Below are 16,253 nucleotides of genomic sequence, written 5' to 3' on the forward strand. Positions count from 1 at the left end.
TGACATGTCCTAACTGCATGTGATTGGAAGCAGATTCTGGAGGGATTTTTAAAAGCAGTTGGGCATGTTTTTAAAGAGAAATATTTAGCTGAATCCCAGGGAGAAGGTCTCGTGGGGCAGTGGGTAGCATCCTTTCCTTGGAGCTAGAAACCCGAGTTTCAAGTCCCAGGCCAGGACCTGATGGCCAAGAACAATTCATAATGTGACCAAACAGGGCCGGCAAATCCTTACTACAAAGGCTGATGGTAGGGATTTAAGAGTTGGAGAGATTCCTGGTCAGCTGTATGACAGGAAGAAAATTGAAGCCTCTATCATCACAGTTCAGAGCTGCAGGTTAAAACATGCCTGTAAAAGATCCGCGTTGCCACAGCAGTCGTCCAGACCAATGTTAAGGAAGAGAACTCAAGAATGAGGAGGCGGGAATGGGATGACCCTTTCGAAGGGCCGCTACAGGCCTGAAGGACCAAGTAGTCTGTTTCTGCGGTACTGGATTTTATACTAGAGGGCATCTTAGCCGACATGTTGGTCAGTTCGATGGACCAACTGCAGGTAAATGGGATTAATATAGTTTGGCATTTGTTGGTTGGCTGGCATAGATGAGGTGGGCCAAAGGGCCTGTTTCTATGCTGTATGGCTTTGTGTTTTCTTTGTGATAAATTAACTTTATCATGTATTAACGTTGACAATTAAAAGTGCTGTACCATGCAGGGTATGGGATGCGGGTGGGAAAGGAATCAGCTGTCTGGTAAATCCTGTGAGCATTGGCATGGACCGATTGGGAATGGCCTGTTTCCATGCTTTGAATTCGGCCATTTTACCAGTGTTGCATTCCACTGTTGTTTAACTTAGAATGCCCTCTGGTCTCCCAAAAGGCACAGTCCATACATAGACGAGACACGTGGGCTGTGATTGTCAGGCTTCACAGCCTACACTGAGACTTTTCTGGCCTCCTATTGGGGTAAGATACGGTAACTCCATTCATGTAATGTCGGATATACCTGCCTCTTCAGTCAACAAACATGTCTGCTGGAATGGGGTGTGTTGGCAGATGGGGTGGGATAGAGTCTAAAACTAAGAGCCAACAATATAATCATGAGGGTGTTCAGGAGAACCTGTTCACCCAGGGAGACGTTAACAATGTGGCATCAGAAGGCGATGAGTCGGAATGTGTGGCGCTGGAAAAGCACAGCCGGTCCAGCAGGATCCGAGGACCAGGAACGTGGAGGGAGGGAACGGGGCTGAGAGATTGTTCAGGGTTTGGGGTGGGGTTGGGAGGAGGGTAGCTGAGAAGGTGATAGGTGAACTCAGGTGGAGGGGTGATTGTGATAGGTCAGTGGGGAGGGTGGAGTGGATAGGTGGGAAGGACGATGGACAGGTAGGACAGGTGGTGCCAGGCTGGAGGGTTGGATCTGGGATGGGGTGGAGGGGAAATTTGGAAACCAGTGAGGTCAGTGTTGATGTCATGTGGTTGAAGGGTTCTTTCTCCAGTTGTTGGGTGGCTTTGAGTTGGCGGTGGAGGAGGCCCAGGACTTGCATGTCCTTAGCGGAGTGGGAGGGAGAGTTGAAGTAGTCGGCCACGGGGCGGTGGGGTTGTTGGGTGCGTGTGTCCCAGAGATGTTCCCTGAAATGCTCCCTGAGTTGGCGTCCTGTCGCCCCGATGTAGAGGAGCCCATATCTAGAGCAACGGGCACGGTAGATGAGGTGAGTGGACGTGCAGGAAAAACAGGAGGAGGTGGCTGAGTGGTACTTTTGCTCGACTCAGTCTGGAAGCCCAGTGACTCTGGTTCAAATCCTGCCAAACATACAACGAGGGAGAGTGGGGTTGATCCGTTTGTGATTTAACACGAGAGTACAGTTTGAAGACATTTAAGGAGAAGCTGGAAGAGCACAAAAGGGAGAAAGGAATAAAAGATTATGTTGGTTGCATGTGATGAAGAGGAATGGGAGATGGTTTGTGTGGACGATCAGTGTGGCATGATTTAATGGCTTGTTCCTGAGCTGCAGGCCCAATGTAATTCAGTGTGAACTTTACTCTGTTGTACAGATAGAGCTTTGATATTTTTCATTGTTTTCCAACAGAAATCTCACTTCGTGCGTCCTCAGTGCTGATGGCTTTTGAGCTACGTGACAGAGGTCACTGACTGCCTGACAAGGCCAGCCGAACCGACGAGTAGCTGCTGCGTTAATAAGGTTTGTCTCACTCTCTGATCGGCATAACTTGACATCCACTGTTTGGAACAATCAGCCGACATCTGGATCCTAGATCTGGGGGTGGCTCAGTGGTTAGCACTGCCATCTCACAGCACCAGGGACCCGCGTTCGCTTCCAGCCTCAGGCAACTGTCCATGTGGAGTTCTCACATTCTCCCTGTGATCTGCGTGGGTTTCCTCCGGGTGCTGTGGTTTCTTCCCACAGTCCAAAAATATGCAGGCAAGGGTGGATGGGCCATAGTGTCCGGGGGTATGCAGGCTAGATGGACTAACCGTGGGAAGTGCAAGGTTACAGGGGGTGGTGGGTCTGGGCAGGATGGTCTTCAGAGGGGCTGACTGGCCTGCTTCCACACTGTGGGCGTTCTAAACTCTGAAATTGTAGGTGGACACTTTGGAGATGGTCCCAAGTGATTCTGCACTCCCCCTTCAGCATTAGCAGCCCCTCAGGGAGCATTTCAGGGAACATCTCTGGGACACACGCACCCAACAACCCCACCGCCCCGTGGCCGACTACTTCAACTCTCCCTCCCACTCCGCTAAGGACATGCAAGTCCTGGGCCTCCTCCACCGCCAACTCAAAGCCACCCAACAACTGGAGAAAGAACCCTTCAACCACATGACATCTGTGTTCCTGATCCATGCGGAAACACCCTGGAGGTTTCTCCTGTCCCTCATCACCCCAGGCTCCTGCTGTGGGTCATGCTTCAAAATCAGGAATGGGCCACTGGGGGCTATTCAGTTAGATCACAGTGACTCCACAATGCTGGCTACCCCCAACTAACGTTTCACACACTACCAGGAGCAAAAGGGCAAGTTGTTTTGAAAACCCGATCGTTTTGCTGTACACCCCTCTGCTTGCGTCTTTGGGTAGCTCGCTGCTGCTGGTTTCTGGAGGTGAATCTTCGCTGAGACTTCAGAACAAGCTGGGAGGGTTGCTCACCCCTTGCCTGTTGCCAGGGGTCCGTATCTCCGCTGTTCTGAAAACCCACTGCAATCTGACGGCAGCAGTTAAGACGTGCATCCATGACAGATCCCTCCCACACCCACATTCTCCAGGGTTCCGGCCCCCTGACATGTTGCCCTGTGTGTTTTGTTTTCACAGGTCCCGCTCCCTGGTTGCCGGGGAGAGAGGGGGGTTGGTGGGGGACGTATGGCCATGTCCCAGACGGTGGGGTTCCGAGTGGGCGCGGAGTTCTCGTCGTACAGCGAGCTGCACCGGGAGTTCCGCCGCTACCAGAGGGACTGCGCCGTGCAGCTCTGGACCAGGCACTCACGCACCATCGAGGCGCAGAGGCGGAGGGCGCCCAAACGGCCCATGAACGACGCGCTGAGGTTCGCCGAGATCGACTACGCCTGCATCCACGGGGGCAAACTCTTCAGGGCGAAAGGCACCGGAAAGCGGACAAACCAGAGGTGAGGAGGGTGGCCTCTGCCTTGGTACAGGGTGAGAGGAGTCTTCAGCTGACTCCGCCTGAGTTGGTTCTCCTGCTGTCGCTCTGTAACCCCACAACCCACACCAGAGCCCCGCTTGGGGTGCATTTAACACGGCGATTCGTCCCAGTTTGGGCTAGGTGTCCTGAAAGGGTGGCGAAAGCAGATGTATTCGGTCTCTTTCTGAAGGAACATGGATGGCAGTTTGAAAGTCAAGAGAAAAGTTCCAGGTCATGGGGAAAATAGTTGTGCAACTTATTCTGGAGAGGTTTCCTGAAACGCTGATGAAAACAGATGCAATTGATCGCTTTCTAAGGAAACGTGGATAAGGCAAAGGTACTTAAAGGTGAAGGAAATGTTTGGGGTCCCAAGGAAAGAGTTGTGCATTGGAACTAACTGGCTAGAACTATCGGAGATGCAGGTTCAATGGGCTGAATGGCCTGCTCTGCACTCTCATGTTCTGTTAGTGAGGTAGGAGCCACCGTTCTCGGGCTTCCCTCTATAAGCAACGTGCCCATCCACTTCCACCCACCTGCCAACTCTCAGCCAAGCAGAACATGCAGGGCCCAAAGAGCCATTCCAGACTGGCCCTAGCTAGTACGTGGCATGTTTGCCTCTGAGGCAGAAGGGGTCAAGTGTCCGCTCCAGAGATTTGGACTAAAATCCTGACTGAAGCTTCAACTCCAATGCAGTTATCAGGGAGTGCTGCTCTGTTGAAGGCGCTGTCTTTTTGGATCAGATGAGAAACAGAGGCCCCATTGCCCTTGCAGGTGGATGGAAAATACTGTGTCATTTCAGCAAGCGAGAGAATTAGCCTCGGCCTCCTGGACCCAAGTCATCCCCTAACCCACCTCGATGAGCTGGCCTTTCCCTGCACTCCTGTTTGTGGGAGCTTCCTCTGCTTAAGTTGGTAATTTCAACACTAAACTACTGACCACACTTCAAATAAGAAATAACCACACAGTGGTTTGAGAAATCCAGAATAGGGCTGTATAAGCTGATTCTAGCTGTCAGACTAAATCATGTCCATGTCTGCCCAGGTACTGCACTTTATTTGGCTGTGGCCTGACTGACAGGCCTGGATGATGGTTACCACATAGAGGGAAAGTCTTTGGCCTGTCAAGCCTGCGCTGGCTGTCTGCAAGATTAACTCACCGAGTCCAACTCCCTTCCTTTGTACTCGGGCAAGAAAAGTTCTCTTCAATTCTCAAATCCTCTTTTAAAGACCACAATGATGTCAGCTTTAACTTCACTCTCAGGCAGTGCATTCTGAAACGTCAACACTCACTGTGTTTTTTAAAAACAAAGGATTAACCCCATGTCACCTTTGATTCTTTTGTCAGTCGTCATAAATCTGTGCTGTCTCATTCTCAGCCCTATCCACTTTGTGCAGACCCCTGATGAATTTCAACTTCCTCTTTTGAATCTCCTCTGTTCCTTCTCTTTCCGAAGATTGACCCTAGCTTTTGCAACGGAGGCATGGGCCCCAGCTGTGCCTGCCACCTGGGCAGATAACGTGGAACAGTCCCTCTTCCGCAGTTACACTGGCACCATTCCCCACCTTTTCCTCCGCTACATTGATGACTGTATCAGTGTCACCTTGTGCTCCCACGAGGAGGTTGAACAGTTCATCAACTTCACAAACACCTTCCACCCTTACCTCAAGTTTACCTGGACCATCTCAGACACCTCGCTCCACTTCCTGGACCTCTCCATCTCCATTTCTGGTGACTGACTCAACACTGGCATCTACTTGAAACCCACCGATTCCCACAGCTACCTGGACTCCAGCTCCTCCTCCTCCCCTCTCCCCCACCATCCCCCCATAAAAACGCTATCCTGTATTCCCAATTCCTCTGCCATTGCAGCATCTGCTCCCAGGAGGACCAGTCCCACTCCAGAACATCCCAGGTGGCCTCCGATTTCAAGGACTGGAATTTCCCCTCCCACGTGGTCAAAAATGCCCTCCAGCACATCTCCTCCACTTTGCACACTCCGCCCTTGAACCCCAACCCTCTGAGGGCAGAGTCCCCTTGGTCCTCACCTTCCACCTGAATAACCTCCAGATACAGCATATCATCCTCCGCCATTTCCACCACCTACAGTCAAACCTCACCATGAAAGATGTATTTCCCTGCGGACCCCTATCTGTGTTCCGCAGAGACCATTCCCTCCGCGACTCCCTCATTAGGTCCATGCCCCCTAACCAACCCACCCTCCACTCCCGGCATCTTCCCTTGCCACTGCACGAGGTGTAAAACCTGCACCCACGTCTCCCTCCTCACCTGCATCAAAGGCCCCAAAGGGTCCTTCCACATCCATCAGAGATTTTCCTGCACATCCAAAAACCTCACCTACTGTGTCCATAGCTGTTGATGTGGGCTCATCTACATTGGGGAGACAGGACACCAACTTGCAGAATGTTTCAGAGAACATCTCTGGGACACACGCGCTGAACAACCCCACCACTCTGTGGCCAACCACTTCAACCCACCCTTCTACATTGCCAAGGACATGCATGCCCTGGGCCTCCTCCACCATCAAATCCTAGCCACCCAACACCGGGAGGAAGAATGCTTCATCTTCTGCCTTGGAACCCTCCAATCGCATGGCATCAATGTTGATTTCTCCAATTACCTCATCTCCCCTTCTCCTACCTCATCCCAGATCCAACCACCCAACTCAACACCGCCCTTTTGACCTGCCCCACCTGTCCATCTTCCGACCAATCCACTCCACCCTCCGTTCGGACTTATCACCATCAACCCCCCACCCCCACCACACACACACACACACACACACACACACACACACACCTGCACCTACCTATCGCCTTTCTAGCTACCTTCCCCGCCCCCCCCTCCCCGGCCACACCCCTCCTCCTATTTATCCCTCATATTCCTGATGAAGGGCTTATGCCCGAAACTTCAATTCTCCTGCTCCTTGGATGCTGTCTGACCTGCTGTGCTTTTCCAGTGCCTCATGTTTCAACCATGTCACTGAAGTCATAGACTCACAGTCATTGAGTTAGACAGCACAGATACAGACCCTTCGGTCCTCCCAGTCCTTACCGATCATAATCCCAAAGTAAACTAGTTCAACCTGCCTGCTCCTGGCCCATGTTCAACCAAATATTTTTCATTCATGTACTTATCCAAACATATTTTAAATATTGTAACTATACCTGCATCCACTGCTTTCTCTGAAAGTTCATTCCACATATGAACCACACTTTTAAAAAAAAATTGTCCCTCATGTATTTTCTTACATCTTTCTCCTCTCTCATTGAAAATATGTCCCCGGTCTTGAAATCCCCCACCCGAGGGAGAAAGCTTATACTGCTCGTAAACAAAGCTTTTCACTGTACCTTGGTGCACATGACAATAAATCAATCAATCAATTAACTTATCTCTACCCCTCATGACTTTATAAACGTCTATAATATCACCCTTCAGCCTCCAGTGAAAAGAGTCCCGGCCGGTCCTTCTAACTCAAGCAGTCTGTTCCTGCCAATGTCCTGGTGAATCCTGTCTGAACCCTTTCCAGTCTTTCATGCTGGCCTTCATAACAAGAGGAATTGAGTATCGAAGCAAAGAGGTCCTTCTGCAGCTGTACAGGGCCCTGGTGAGACCACACCTGGAATATTGTGCGCAGTGTTAGTCTCCAAATTTGAGGGAAGACATTCTGAGTATTGAGGGAGTGCAGAGTAGGTTCACAAAGTCAATTCCTGGAATGGTGGGACTATCTTATGCTGAAAGGTTGGAGCGACTGGGCTTGTATACCCTTGAGTTTAGAAGGCTGAGAGGGGATCTGATTGAGACTTATAAGATTATTAAAGGATTGGACACTCTGGAAGCAGGAAGCATGTTTCTGCTGATGGGTGAGTCCCGAACCAGAGGACACAGTTTAAAAATAAGGGGTAGGCCACTTAGAACAGAGTTGAGGAGAAACTTCTTCACCCAGAGAGTGGTGGGTGTATGGAATGCTCTGCCCCAGAAGGCAGTGGAGGCCAAGTCTCTGGATACTTTCAAGAAAGAGTTGGATAGAGCTCTTAGAGATAGTGGGATCAAGGGTTATGGGGATAAGGCAGGAACAGGATACTGGTTAAGGATGATCAGCCATGATCATAATGAATGGTGGTGCTGGCTCGAAGGGCAGAATGGCCTACTTCTGCACCTATTGTCTATTGTCTATTTCATCACCTGGAATCTTATCTGAGTTCACACACATCGGCACTTCTGAACCTCATGCCCACCCAGAGTCTGTTCGTTCAAGACAAAATTTGAACAAAAAAAGGCTTACAAATTCGGATCAGAAACACTCAGACCAGCAGTTCCTGAAGATTCCAGTTGTTCAGTTTTTGGGTCTCTTGAAGGCTATAAACAGGAATTTAATCATCTTTCTATCGCACCGTGCGAAAAGAGAATCGAAAGCCAGTCTCCCTGTAGCTCCTGACACAATGCTGCATTTGTCTGTTGCAGAACCAACAAGACCAAGTGTCCCTGCGTTATCAAAGTTCGCCTCTCTCCAGATGGAGACAAGTTTGTGGTGAAAGAGATGATCGAATCACATAACCACACAGTACAAGAGGTAAGTAAAACCAGCCGGCAGATTTCCCACTGGTGTGGAAATCCTGACACCAACACTGATGCACATTCAGTCACTCCCTTCTGTTCATTCTCTGTCTGGTTTGTGTGTGTCTCTCTCTCCCCAAGTTAGGGCCGTTTCAAAAAGTTACACAAGATTGGGGACTTTATAAATTGAGAAAGCATACAAAAACAATTAGGATGTGGAAGTGCCGCTGTTGGATTGGGGTGGACATAGTTCAAAATCACACAATACCAGGTTATAGTCCAACAGGTCTGTTTGGAAGCTTTGGAATGCTGCTCCTTTATTAGGTAGCTAGTCAGGTAGGATCATAGGACACAGAATTTATAGTAAAAGATCAAAGTGTCATACAACTGATGCAATGTATTGAACAAACCTAGATTGCTGTTAGGTCTTTAATCATTTAGAATGAGTTGCAGGATTTGATTCACTAATATGTAAATCTACATCATTTACATATTAATGATTTCAAACCTACATCACCATTCTAAGTGATTAAAGACTTAACAGAAATCTAGGTTTGTTCAACACATCACAACAGTTGTATGACACTTTGATCTTTTACTATAAATTCTATGTCCTATGATCCTACCACACTAGCTACCTGATAAAGGAGCAGCACTCCAAAGGCTAGTGCTTCCAAGGAAACCTGTTGGACTATAACCTGGTGTTGACAAACAATTGAGTTCTATTAAATGGTTAACTATTCTGGCATTAGCTGGAATATTATAAGTAAAAACAGAAAAAACTGCTGTTGCTGTAAATCAGAAACAAAACAGAAATTACTGGGAAAGCTTGGCACGTCTATCAGCATCTGGGGAGAGAAATCAATATTTCGGGTTGAGTGACTCTTCCTCAGAACTGGAATGTTCGATCCTGGGCACCAAGAGAGATACCATGAACATATAGTGGACACAGAAGAGGCTGATTGGAATGGCACCAGAGATGAAGGACTTTATAGAATCCCTACAATGTGGAAGCAGGCCATTCGGTCCATCGAGTCCAAACTGACCCTCTGAAAAGCAATCCACCTGGACCCACCTCCCTGTAACCCACATTAGGCTCATCCACCTAACCTGCACATCTTTGGGTTGTGGGAGGAAACCGGAGCAAACCCACGCAGACACGGGGAGAACATATAAACTCCTCACAGAGTGTCGCCCGAAGCTGGAATTGAACCCAGGTCCCTGGCGATGTGAGGCAGCAGAGCTAACCACTGAGCCACTGTGCCGCCTTAACTGTCGTCAAGAAGACAGGTTAGGGAAGAACCACAGATGGAGGCCATTCAGTCCTTCGTGACTGTGTTTGCTCTCTGCAAGAGCAACTCAGTCCCACAATTCCCTGCACTTATTTCCCGTTCAGAAGATGAACCAATTCCCTTTTTGGAAGTCATAATTTAGTCTGCCTGGGTCACACTCTCGGGCAGTGCATTCGAGATGTTAACCCCTCGCTGTGTAAAAGTATTGCCTCATGTCACCATCGCTTCTTTTGCCAATCGCCTCAAACCAGCTTCCTCTGATTCCTGATCCTTCCACCAGCATTATTTATTCGACTGAGGCCCTTCATGGTTTTGAACATCCTGAATGAATCGCCTCTCAATCGGCTGGTGTCATTCTCCTCAGAAGAGAAAAATTGAGGAGATTTTATAGAGGTCATAAAAACTCTGAACAGTTTTAGTTAGAGAGGTATTTGTTTGCAATAACTGAAGAGTGGGTAACCAGAGGCAAGGGATTCAACCAACAGGGGAGACAGGAATTATTTTTGCACAGCAAGTTGCGACGAGCTGAGAAAGCACCACTGAACAGGTGCTGGGATTGGATTCAATTCCCCAGTTCAAAAGAGAATTGGATAAATACTTGAAGGTAGAGACTTGAAGGATTGTCAAGAAAGAGCAAGAGAGTGGAATTAATTGGGCAGCTCTTTCAGAGAGCTGTGACGGGCAGGTGGGCCGAATGGCCTACTTCCGCACTGGACCGTTCTCTGAAGATGCGAAGTCTGCAGTGTGGAGTCAGACCTCCTCTTGTTTCAGTGCTAGATCAGGTTTTCAACTTGAAGATGCTGTCACATTGAGCAGCTGAAGCTAGTGCTCCCCAGCAAGCTGGTGAGGTGGGTAAAAGGTTTGAGCTTTGCCATTACTGGTTGAGAGCAGTTCCATCCCGGATGTGGATGTGGAGAACAATGACCGAGAGGCAAATGGAGAGCTCCTTGAAGGTGGAGTCACAGGAAGAGAGGATAGTCAAGAAATCATTTATTGGTCAGAGTTTAAAATCACACAACACCAGGTTATAGTCCAACAGGTTTATTTGGAAGCACTAGCTTTTGGAGTGCTGCTGCTTCTTCTTCAGGTGGTTAATAAAATCATAAGATACAGAATTTATAGCAAAAGTTTACAGTGTGGTGGAACTGAAATTATACATTGAAAAAGACCTGGATTGTTTGTTAACTCTCTCATCTTTTAGAATGACCAGCATGGTGTAGGGGTTAGGATGCCATGTCGTGGTTGTACAGGACATTGGTTAGGCCACTATTGGAGTACTGTGTTTAGTTCTGGTCTCCCAGCTATAGGAAAGATGTTAAGAAAAGCGTTTCTTGAAAGCGTTCAGAAAAAATAGACAACAATGTTGCTGGGCTTGGAGGGTTTGAGATATAGAGAGAGGCTGAATAGGGTGGGGCTATTTTCCCTGGAGCGTCTGAATTGAGGGGTGACCTTGCAGAGATTAAAAGGTCATGGGGGGGGCATGGGTTCAGCGTCTAACCAAGGTTTTCTATTCCAGGGAAGGTAAATCCAAAACCACAGGGCATAGGTGGAAGGTGACAGGGGAAAGATATAAAAGGGACCCGAGAGGCAACTCTTTCACACAGAGGATAGTGTGTGTGTGGAATGAACTGCCGAAGTAGGTGGTGGAGGCTGGTACAACTCGAATATTTTAAAGGCATCTGGATGAATGTAAAAATAGGAAGGGTTTACAATGATATGGGTCAAACACTGGCAGACAGGACGACATTAATTAAGGATATCTGGTCAACATGGACGAATTGGACTGAAGGCTCTGTTTCCGTGCTGTACATCTCTATGACTTCAGGTGCAGTCACATGTGCTTTGGGAGGTCTCGGACGTGCAGTTACTGACACACACACGGGGGGACTCGGACGTGCAGTTACTGACACACATGGGGGGACTCGGACATGCAGTTACTGACACACACACACACGGGGGACTCGGACGTGCAGTTACTGACACACATACGGGGGGACTCGGACATGCAGTTACTGACACACACAGTGGGGTGTCCCGGACATGCAGTTATTGACACACATGGGGGGGTCTCGGATGTGCAGTTACTCCCACACACACACGGGGTCTCGGACATGCAGTTACTGACACACACAGGGGGGTCTCGGACGTGCAGTTACTGACACACACGTAGGGGTGTCCCAGACATGCAGTTATTGACACACATGGGGGGGTCTCGGATGTGCAGTTACTCCCACACACACACGGGGTCTCGGACGTGCAGTTACTGACACACACGGGGGGGTCTCGGACGTGCAGTTACTGACACACAGAGGGGTCACGGACGTGCAGTTACTGACACACGCACAGAGGGGTCTCGGACGTGCAGTTACTGACACACACGGGGGGGTCTCGGACGAGCAGTCACTGACACACACGGGGGGGTCTCGGACGTGCAGTTACTGACACACACGGGGGGGTCTCGGACGTGCAGTTACTGACACACACACACACACGGGGTCTCGGATGTGCAGTTACTGACACATATACACATGGGGGTCTCAGAGGTGCAGTTACTGACACACACACGGGGGGTCTCGGACGTGCAGTTACTGACAAACACACACACACACACACACACACACAAACAGGGTCCTCTAGGACGTGCCGTTACTGACACACACACGGGGGGTCTCAAACGTGCAGTTACTGACACACACACACACTGGTGTCTCAGACGTGCAGTTACTGACACACACAAGGAGGGTTCTTGGACGTGCAGTTCCTGACACACACAGGGTGGTCTCGGACGTGCAGTTACTGACACACACAGTGGGGTCTCAGGCGTGCAGTTACTGACACACATACACAGGGGGTCTCGGACGTGCAGTTAATGACACACACACACACACACACACACGGGGTCTCGGATGTGCAGTTACTGACACATATACACATGGGGGTCTCAGAGGTGCAGTTACTGACACACTCACGGGGGGTCTCGGACGTGCAGTTACTGACAAACACACACACACACACACACACACACACAAACAGGGTCCTCTAGGACGTGCCGTTACTGACACACACACGGGGGGTCTCAAACGTGCAGTTACTGACACACACACACACTGGTGTCTCAGACGTGCAGTTACTGACACACACAAGGGGGGTTCTTGGACGTGCAGTTCCTGACACACACAGGGTGGTCTCGGACGTGCAGTTCCAGACACACACACACACACACACATGGGGTCTCGGACATGCAGTTACTGAAACACACACATGGGGTCTCTGACGTGCAGTTACTGACACACGTACAGGGGGGTCTCGGACGTGCAGTTACTGACAAACACAAGGGGGGTTCTTGGACGTGCAGTTCCTGACACACACAGGGTGGTCTCGGACGTGCAGTTACTGACACACACAGTGGGGTCTCGGGCGTGCAGTTACTGACACACATACACAGGGGGGTCTCGGACGTGCAGTTAATGACACACACGGGGTCTCGGATGTGCAGTTACTGACACATATACACATGGGGGTCTCAGAGGTGCAGTTACTGACACACACACGGGGGGTCTCGGACGTGCAGTTACTGACAAACACACACACACACACACACACACAAACAGGGTCCTCTAGGACGTGCCGTTACTGACACACACACGGGGGGTCTCAAACGTGCAGTTACTGACACACACAAGGGGGGTTCTTGGACGTGCAGTTCCAGACACACACACACACACACACACACATGGGGTCTCGGACATGCAGTTACTGAAACACACACATGGGGTCTCTGACGTGCAGTTACTGACACACATACAGGGGGGTCTCGGACGTGCAGTTACTGACAAACACACATGGGGGGTCTCGGGCGTGCAGTTACTGACACACACACACACACAAATAGGGTCCTCTCGGACGTGCCGTTACTGACACACACAGGGGGTCTCAAACGTGCAGTTACTCTCACACACACACACACGGGTGTCTCAGACGTGCAGTTACTGACACACACGGGGGGAGGTCTCAGACATGCAGTTACTGACACGCTCACACAGGGGGGTCTCGGACATGCAGTTCCTGACACACACATGGGGGGGTCTCGGACATGCAATTACTCCCACACACACACGGGGTCTCAGACGTGCAGTTACTGACACACATACACAGAGGGGTCCTGGACGTGCAGTTACTGACATACACACACGGAGCTCTCAGACGTGCAGTTACTGACACACACACACGGGGGGGATCTCGGACGTGCAGTTACTGACACACACACACGGCGGGGGGGGGATCTCGGACGTGCAGTTACTGACACACACACACGGGGGGGATCTCGGACGTGCAGTTACTGACACACACACACGGGGGGGGATCTCGGACGTGCAGTTACTGACACACACACACGGGGGGGGATCTCGGACGTGCAGTTACTCACACACACACACACACACACACACACACACACACACACACACACACACACACACACACACACACAGGTGGGTGGCGGATGTGCTGTTACTGACACACACACAGTGGCTTTCTGCTGCATAATATACCTGTGGCATCTTATTATATCCAACAGATACAGGCATTGTTTTCGGAATATTAACATAATGTCAACTCCCTCTGACTTTTAGACTGAGCGGGAACGCTTCCCACGACAGAGACGGTTTGACAGTGCAATCCAGAGGAGTAGGGCAGATATTAAGGAGAACGTGGGGGTTGCAGCACAGCAGGGAATTCACCGGGAGGATACCTGCAGAGACAAGGGGAGCCCATGCAAGACAAACCGGACAGACCTGGAGAAGATGGTGCCTCCACTGGCAGCTATCAAGGGTAGGTGACAAAGTGCATTTTGGTCACACCCCATCACTATTCTGACACTGTCGCAACCCAGGGACCGCACAGCGTCCCAGGGACAGCCCCCTGCACCCTCACTACTCCCATTCTCTCCCAGGGACAGCTCCCTGCACCCTCACTGTTCCAGGCCCAGGACCCTGCACCCTCACTGCTCCTACACTGTCCCAGGGACAGCATCCTGCTCCCTCACTGTTCCAGGCCCAGGACCCTGCTCCCTCACTGCTCCTACACTGTCCCAGGGACAGCATCCTGCTCCCTCACTGTCCCAGGTACAGTACCCTGCTCCCTCACTGCTCCCACACTGTCCCAGGGACAACACCTGCTCCCTCACTGTCCCAGGTACAGGACCCTGCTCCCTCACTGCTCCCTCACTATCCCAGGTACAACACCTGCTCCCTCACTGTCCCAGGTACAGGACCCTGCTCCCTCACTGCTCCCTCACTATCCCAGGTACAGCACCTGCTCCCTCACTGTTCCAGGCCCAGGACCCTGCTCCCTCACTGTCCCAGGGACAGCACCCTGCTCCATCACTGTTCCCGCACTGTCCCAGGGACAGTCCCCTGCTCCCTCACTGCTCCCACACTGTTCTCGGGACAGCCCCCTGCTCCCTCACTGCTCCCTCACTGCTCCCAGGGACAGCCCCCTGCTCCCTCACTGCTCCCACACTGTTCTCGGGACAGCCCCCTGCTCCCTCACTGCTCCCTCACTGCTCCCAGGGACAGCCCCCTGCTCCCTCACTGCTCCCACACTGTTCTCGGGACAGCCCCCTGCTCCCTCACTGCTCCCTCACTGCTCCCAGGGACAGCCCCCTGCTCCCTCACTGCTCCCACACTGTCCCAGGGACAGCCCCCTGCTCCCTCACTGCTCCCACACTGTCCCAGGGACAGCCCCCTGCTCCCTCACTGCTCCCGCACTGTCCCAGGGACAGCCCCCTGCTCCCTCACTGCTCCCACACTGTCCCAGGGACAGCCCCCTGCTCCCTCACTGCTCCCGCACTGTCCCAGGGACAGCCCCCTGCTCCATCACTGCTCCTACACTGTTCCAGGGGCAGCACCCTGCTCCCTCACTGCTCCTACACTGTCCCAGCTACAGCACCCTGCTCCCTCACTGTCCCAGCTACAGCACCCTGCTCCCTCACTGTCCCAGCTACAGCACCCTGCTCCCTCACTGTCCCAGCTACAGCACCCTGCTCCCTCACTGTCCCAGGGATGGCACCCTTCTCCCACACTGCTCCTGTACTGTCCCAGAGTCAGCACCATGCTCCAACACTGTCCCAGGGACAGCCCCCTGCTCCCTCCCTGCTCCCATACTGTCCCAGGGACAGCCCCCTGCCCCCTCACTGTTCCCACACTGTCCCAGGGACAGCCCCCTGCTCCAACACTGTACCAGGGACAGCACCCTGCTCCCACACTGCCCCAGGGACAGCACCCTGCTCCCTCCCTGCTCCCATACTGTCCCAGGGACAGCCCCCTGCCCCCTCACTGTTCCCACACTGTCCCAGAGTCAGCACCTTGCTCCAACACTGTCCCAGGGACAGCCCCCTGCTCCCTCCCTGCTCCCATACTGTCCCAGGGACAGCCCCCTGCCCCCTCACTGTTCCTATACTGTCCCAGGCACAGCATCCTGCTCCAACACTGTACCAGGGACAGCACCCTGCTCCCACACTGTCCCAGGGACAGCACCCTGCTCCCGCACTGCTCCCTCACTGTCCCAGGTACAGCACCCTGGTCCAACACTGTGCCAGGTACAGCACCCTACTGCCACACTGCTCCCACGCACAGCACCCTGCTCCCACAATGCCCCAGGGATAGCACCCTGCTCCCTCACTGTCCCAGGGACAGCACCCTGCTCCCTCACTGCTCCCACGCACAGCACCCTGCTCCCACACTGCC

At 51.7% G+C, this 16,253-nt stretch overlaps 1 protein-coding gene across 2 annotated transcripts in view; it reads left to right on the forward strand.

The window, feature by feature from the left end:
* Positions 1–16,253, forward strand: part of LOC140455438 (uncharacterized) — a 37,442-nt gene that overhangs the window by 6,759 nt on the left and 14,430 nt on the right. For both annotated transcript variants that reach the window (XM_072550308.1, XM_072550309.1), the window contains exons 3-6: positions 2,080–2,190; positions 3,313–3,623; positions 8,123–8,231; positions 14,139–14,337. In XM_072550308.1, the coding sequence (XP_072406409.1) occupies positions 3,361–3,623; positions 8,123–8,231; positions 14,139–14,337 (571 nt within the window). In that variant the 5' untranslated portion in view covers positions 2,080–2,190; positions 3,313–3,360. The remainder of the gene's footprint in view (positions 1–2,079; positions 2,191–3,312; positions 3,624–8,122; positions 8,232–14,138; positions 14,338–16,253) is intronic.

This window comes from Chiloscyllium punctatum, chromosome 30 (genome assembly GCF_047496795.1).
Source record: "Chiloscyllium punctatum isolate Juve2018m chromosome 30, sChiPun1.3, whole genome shotgun sequence".
NCBI lineage: Eukaryota > Metazoa > Chordata > Chondrichthyes > Orectolobiformes > Hemiscylliidae > Chiloscyllium > Chiloscyllium punctatum.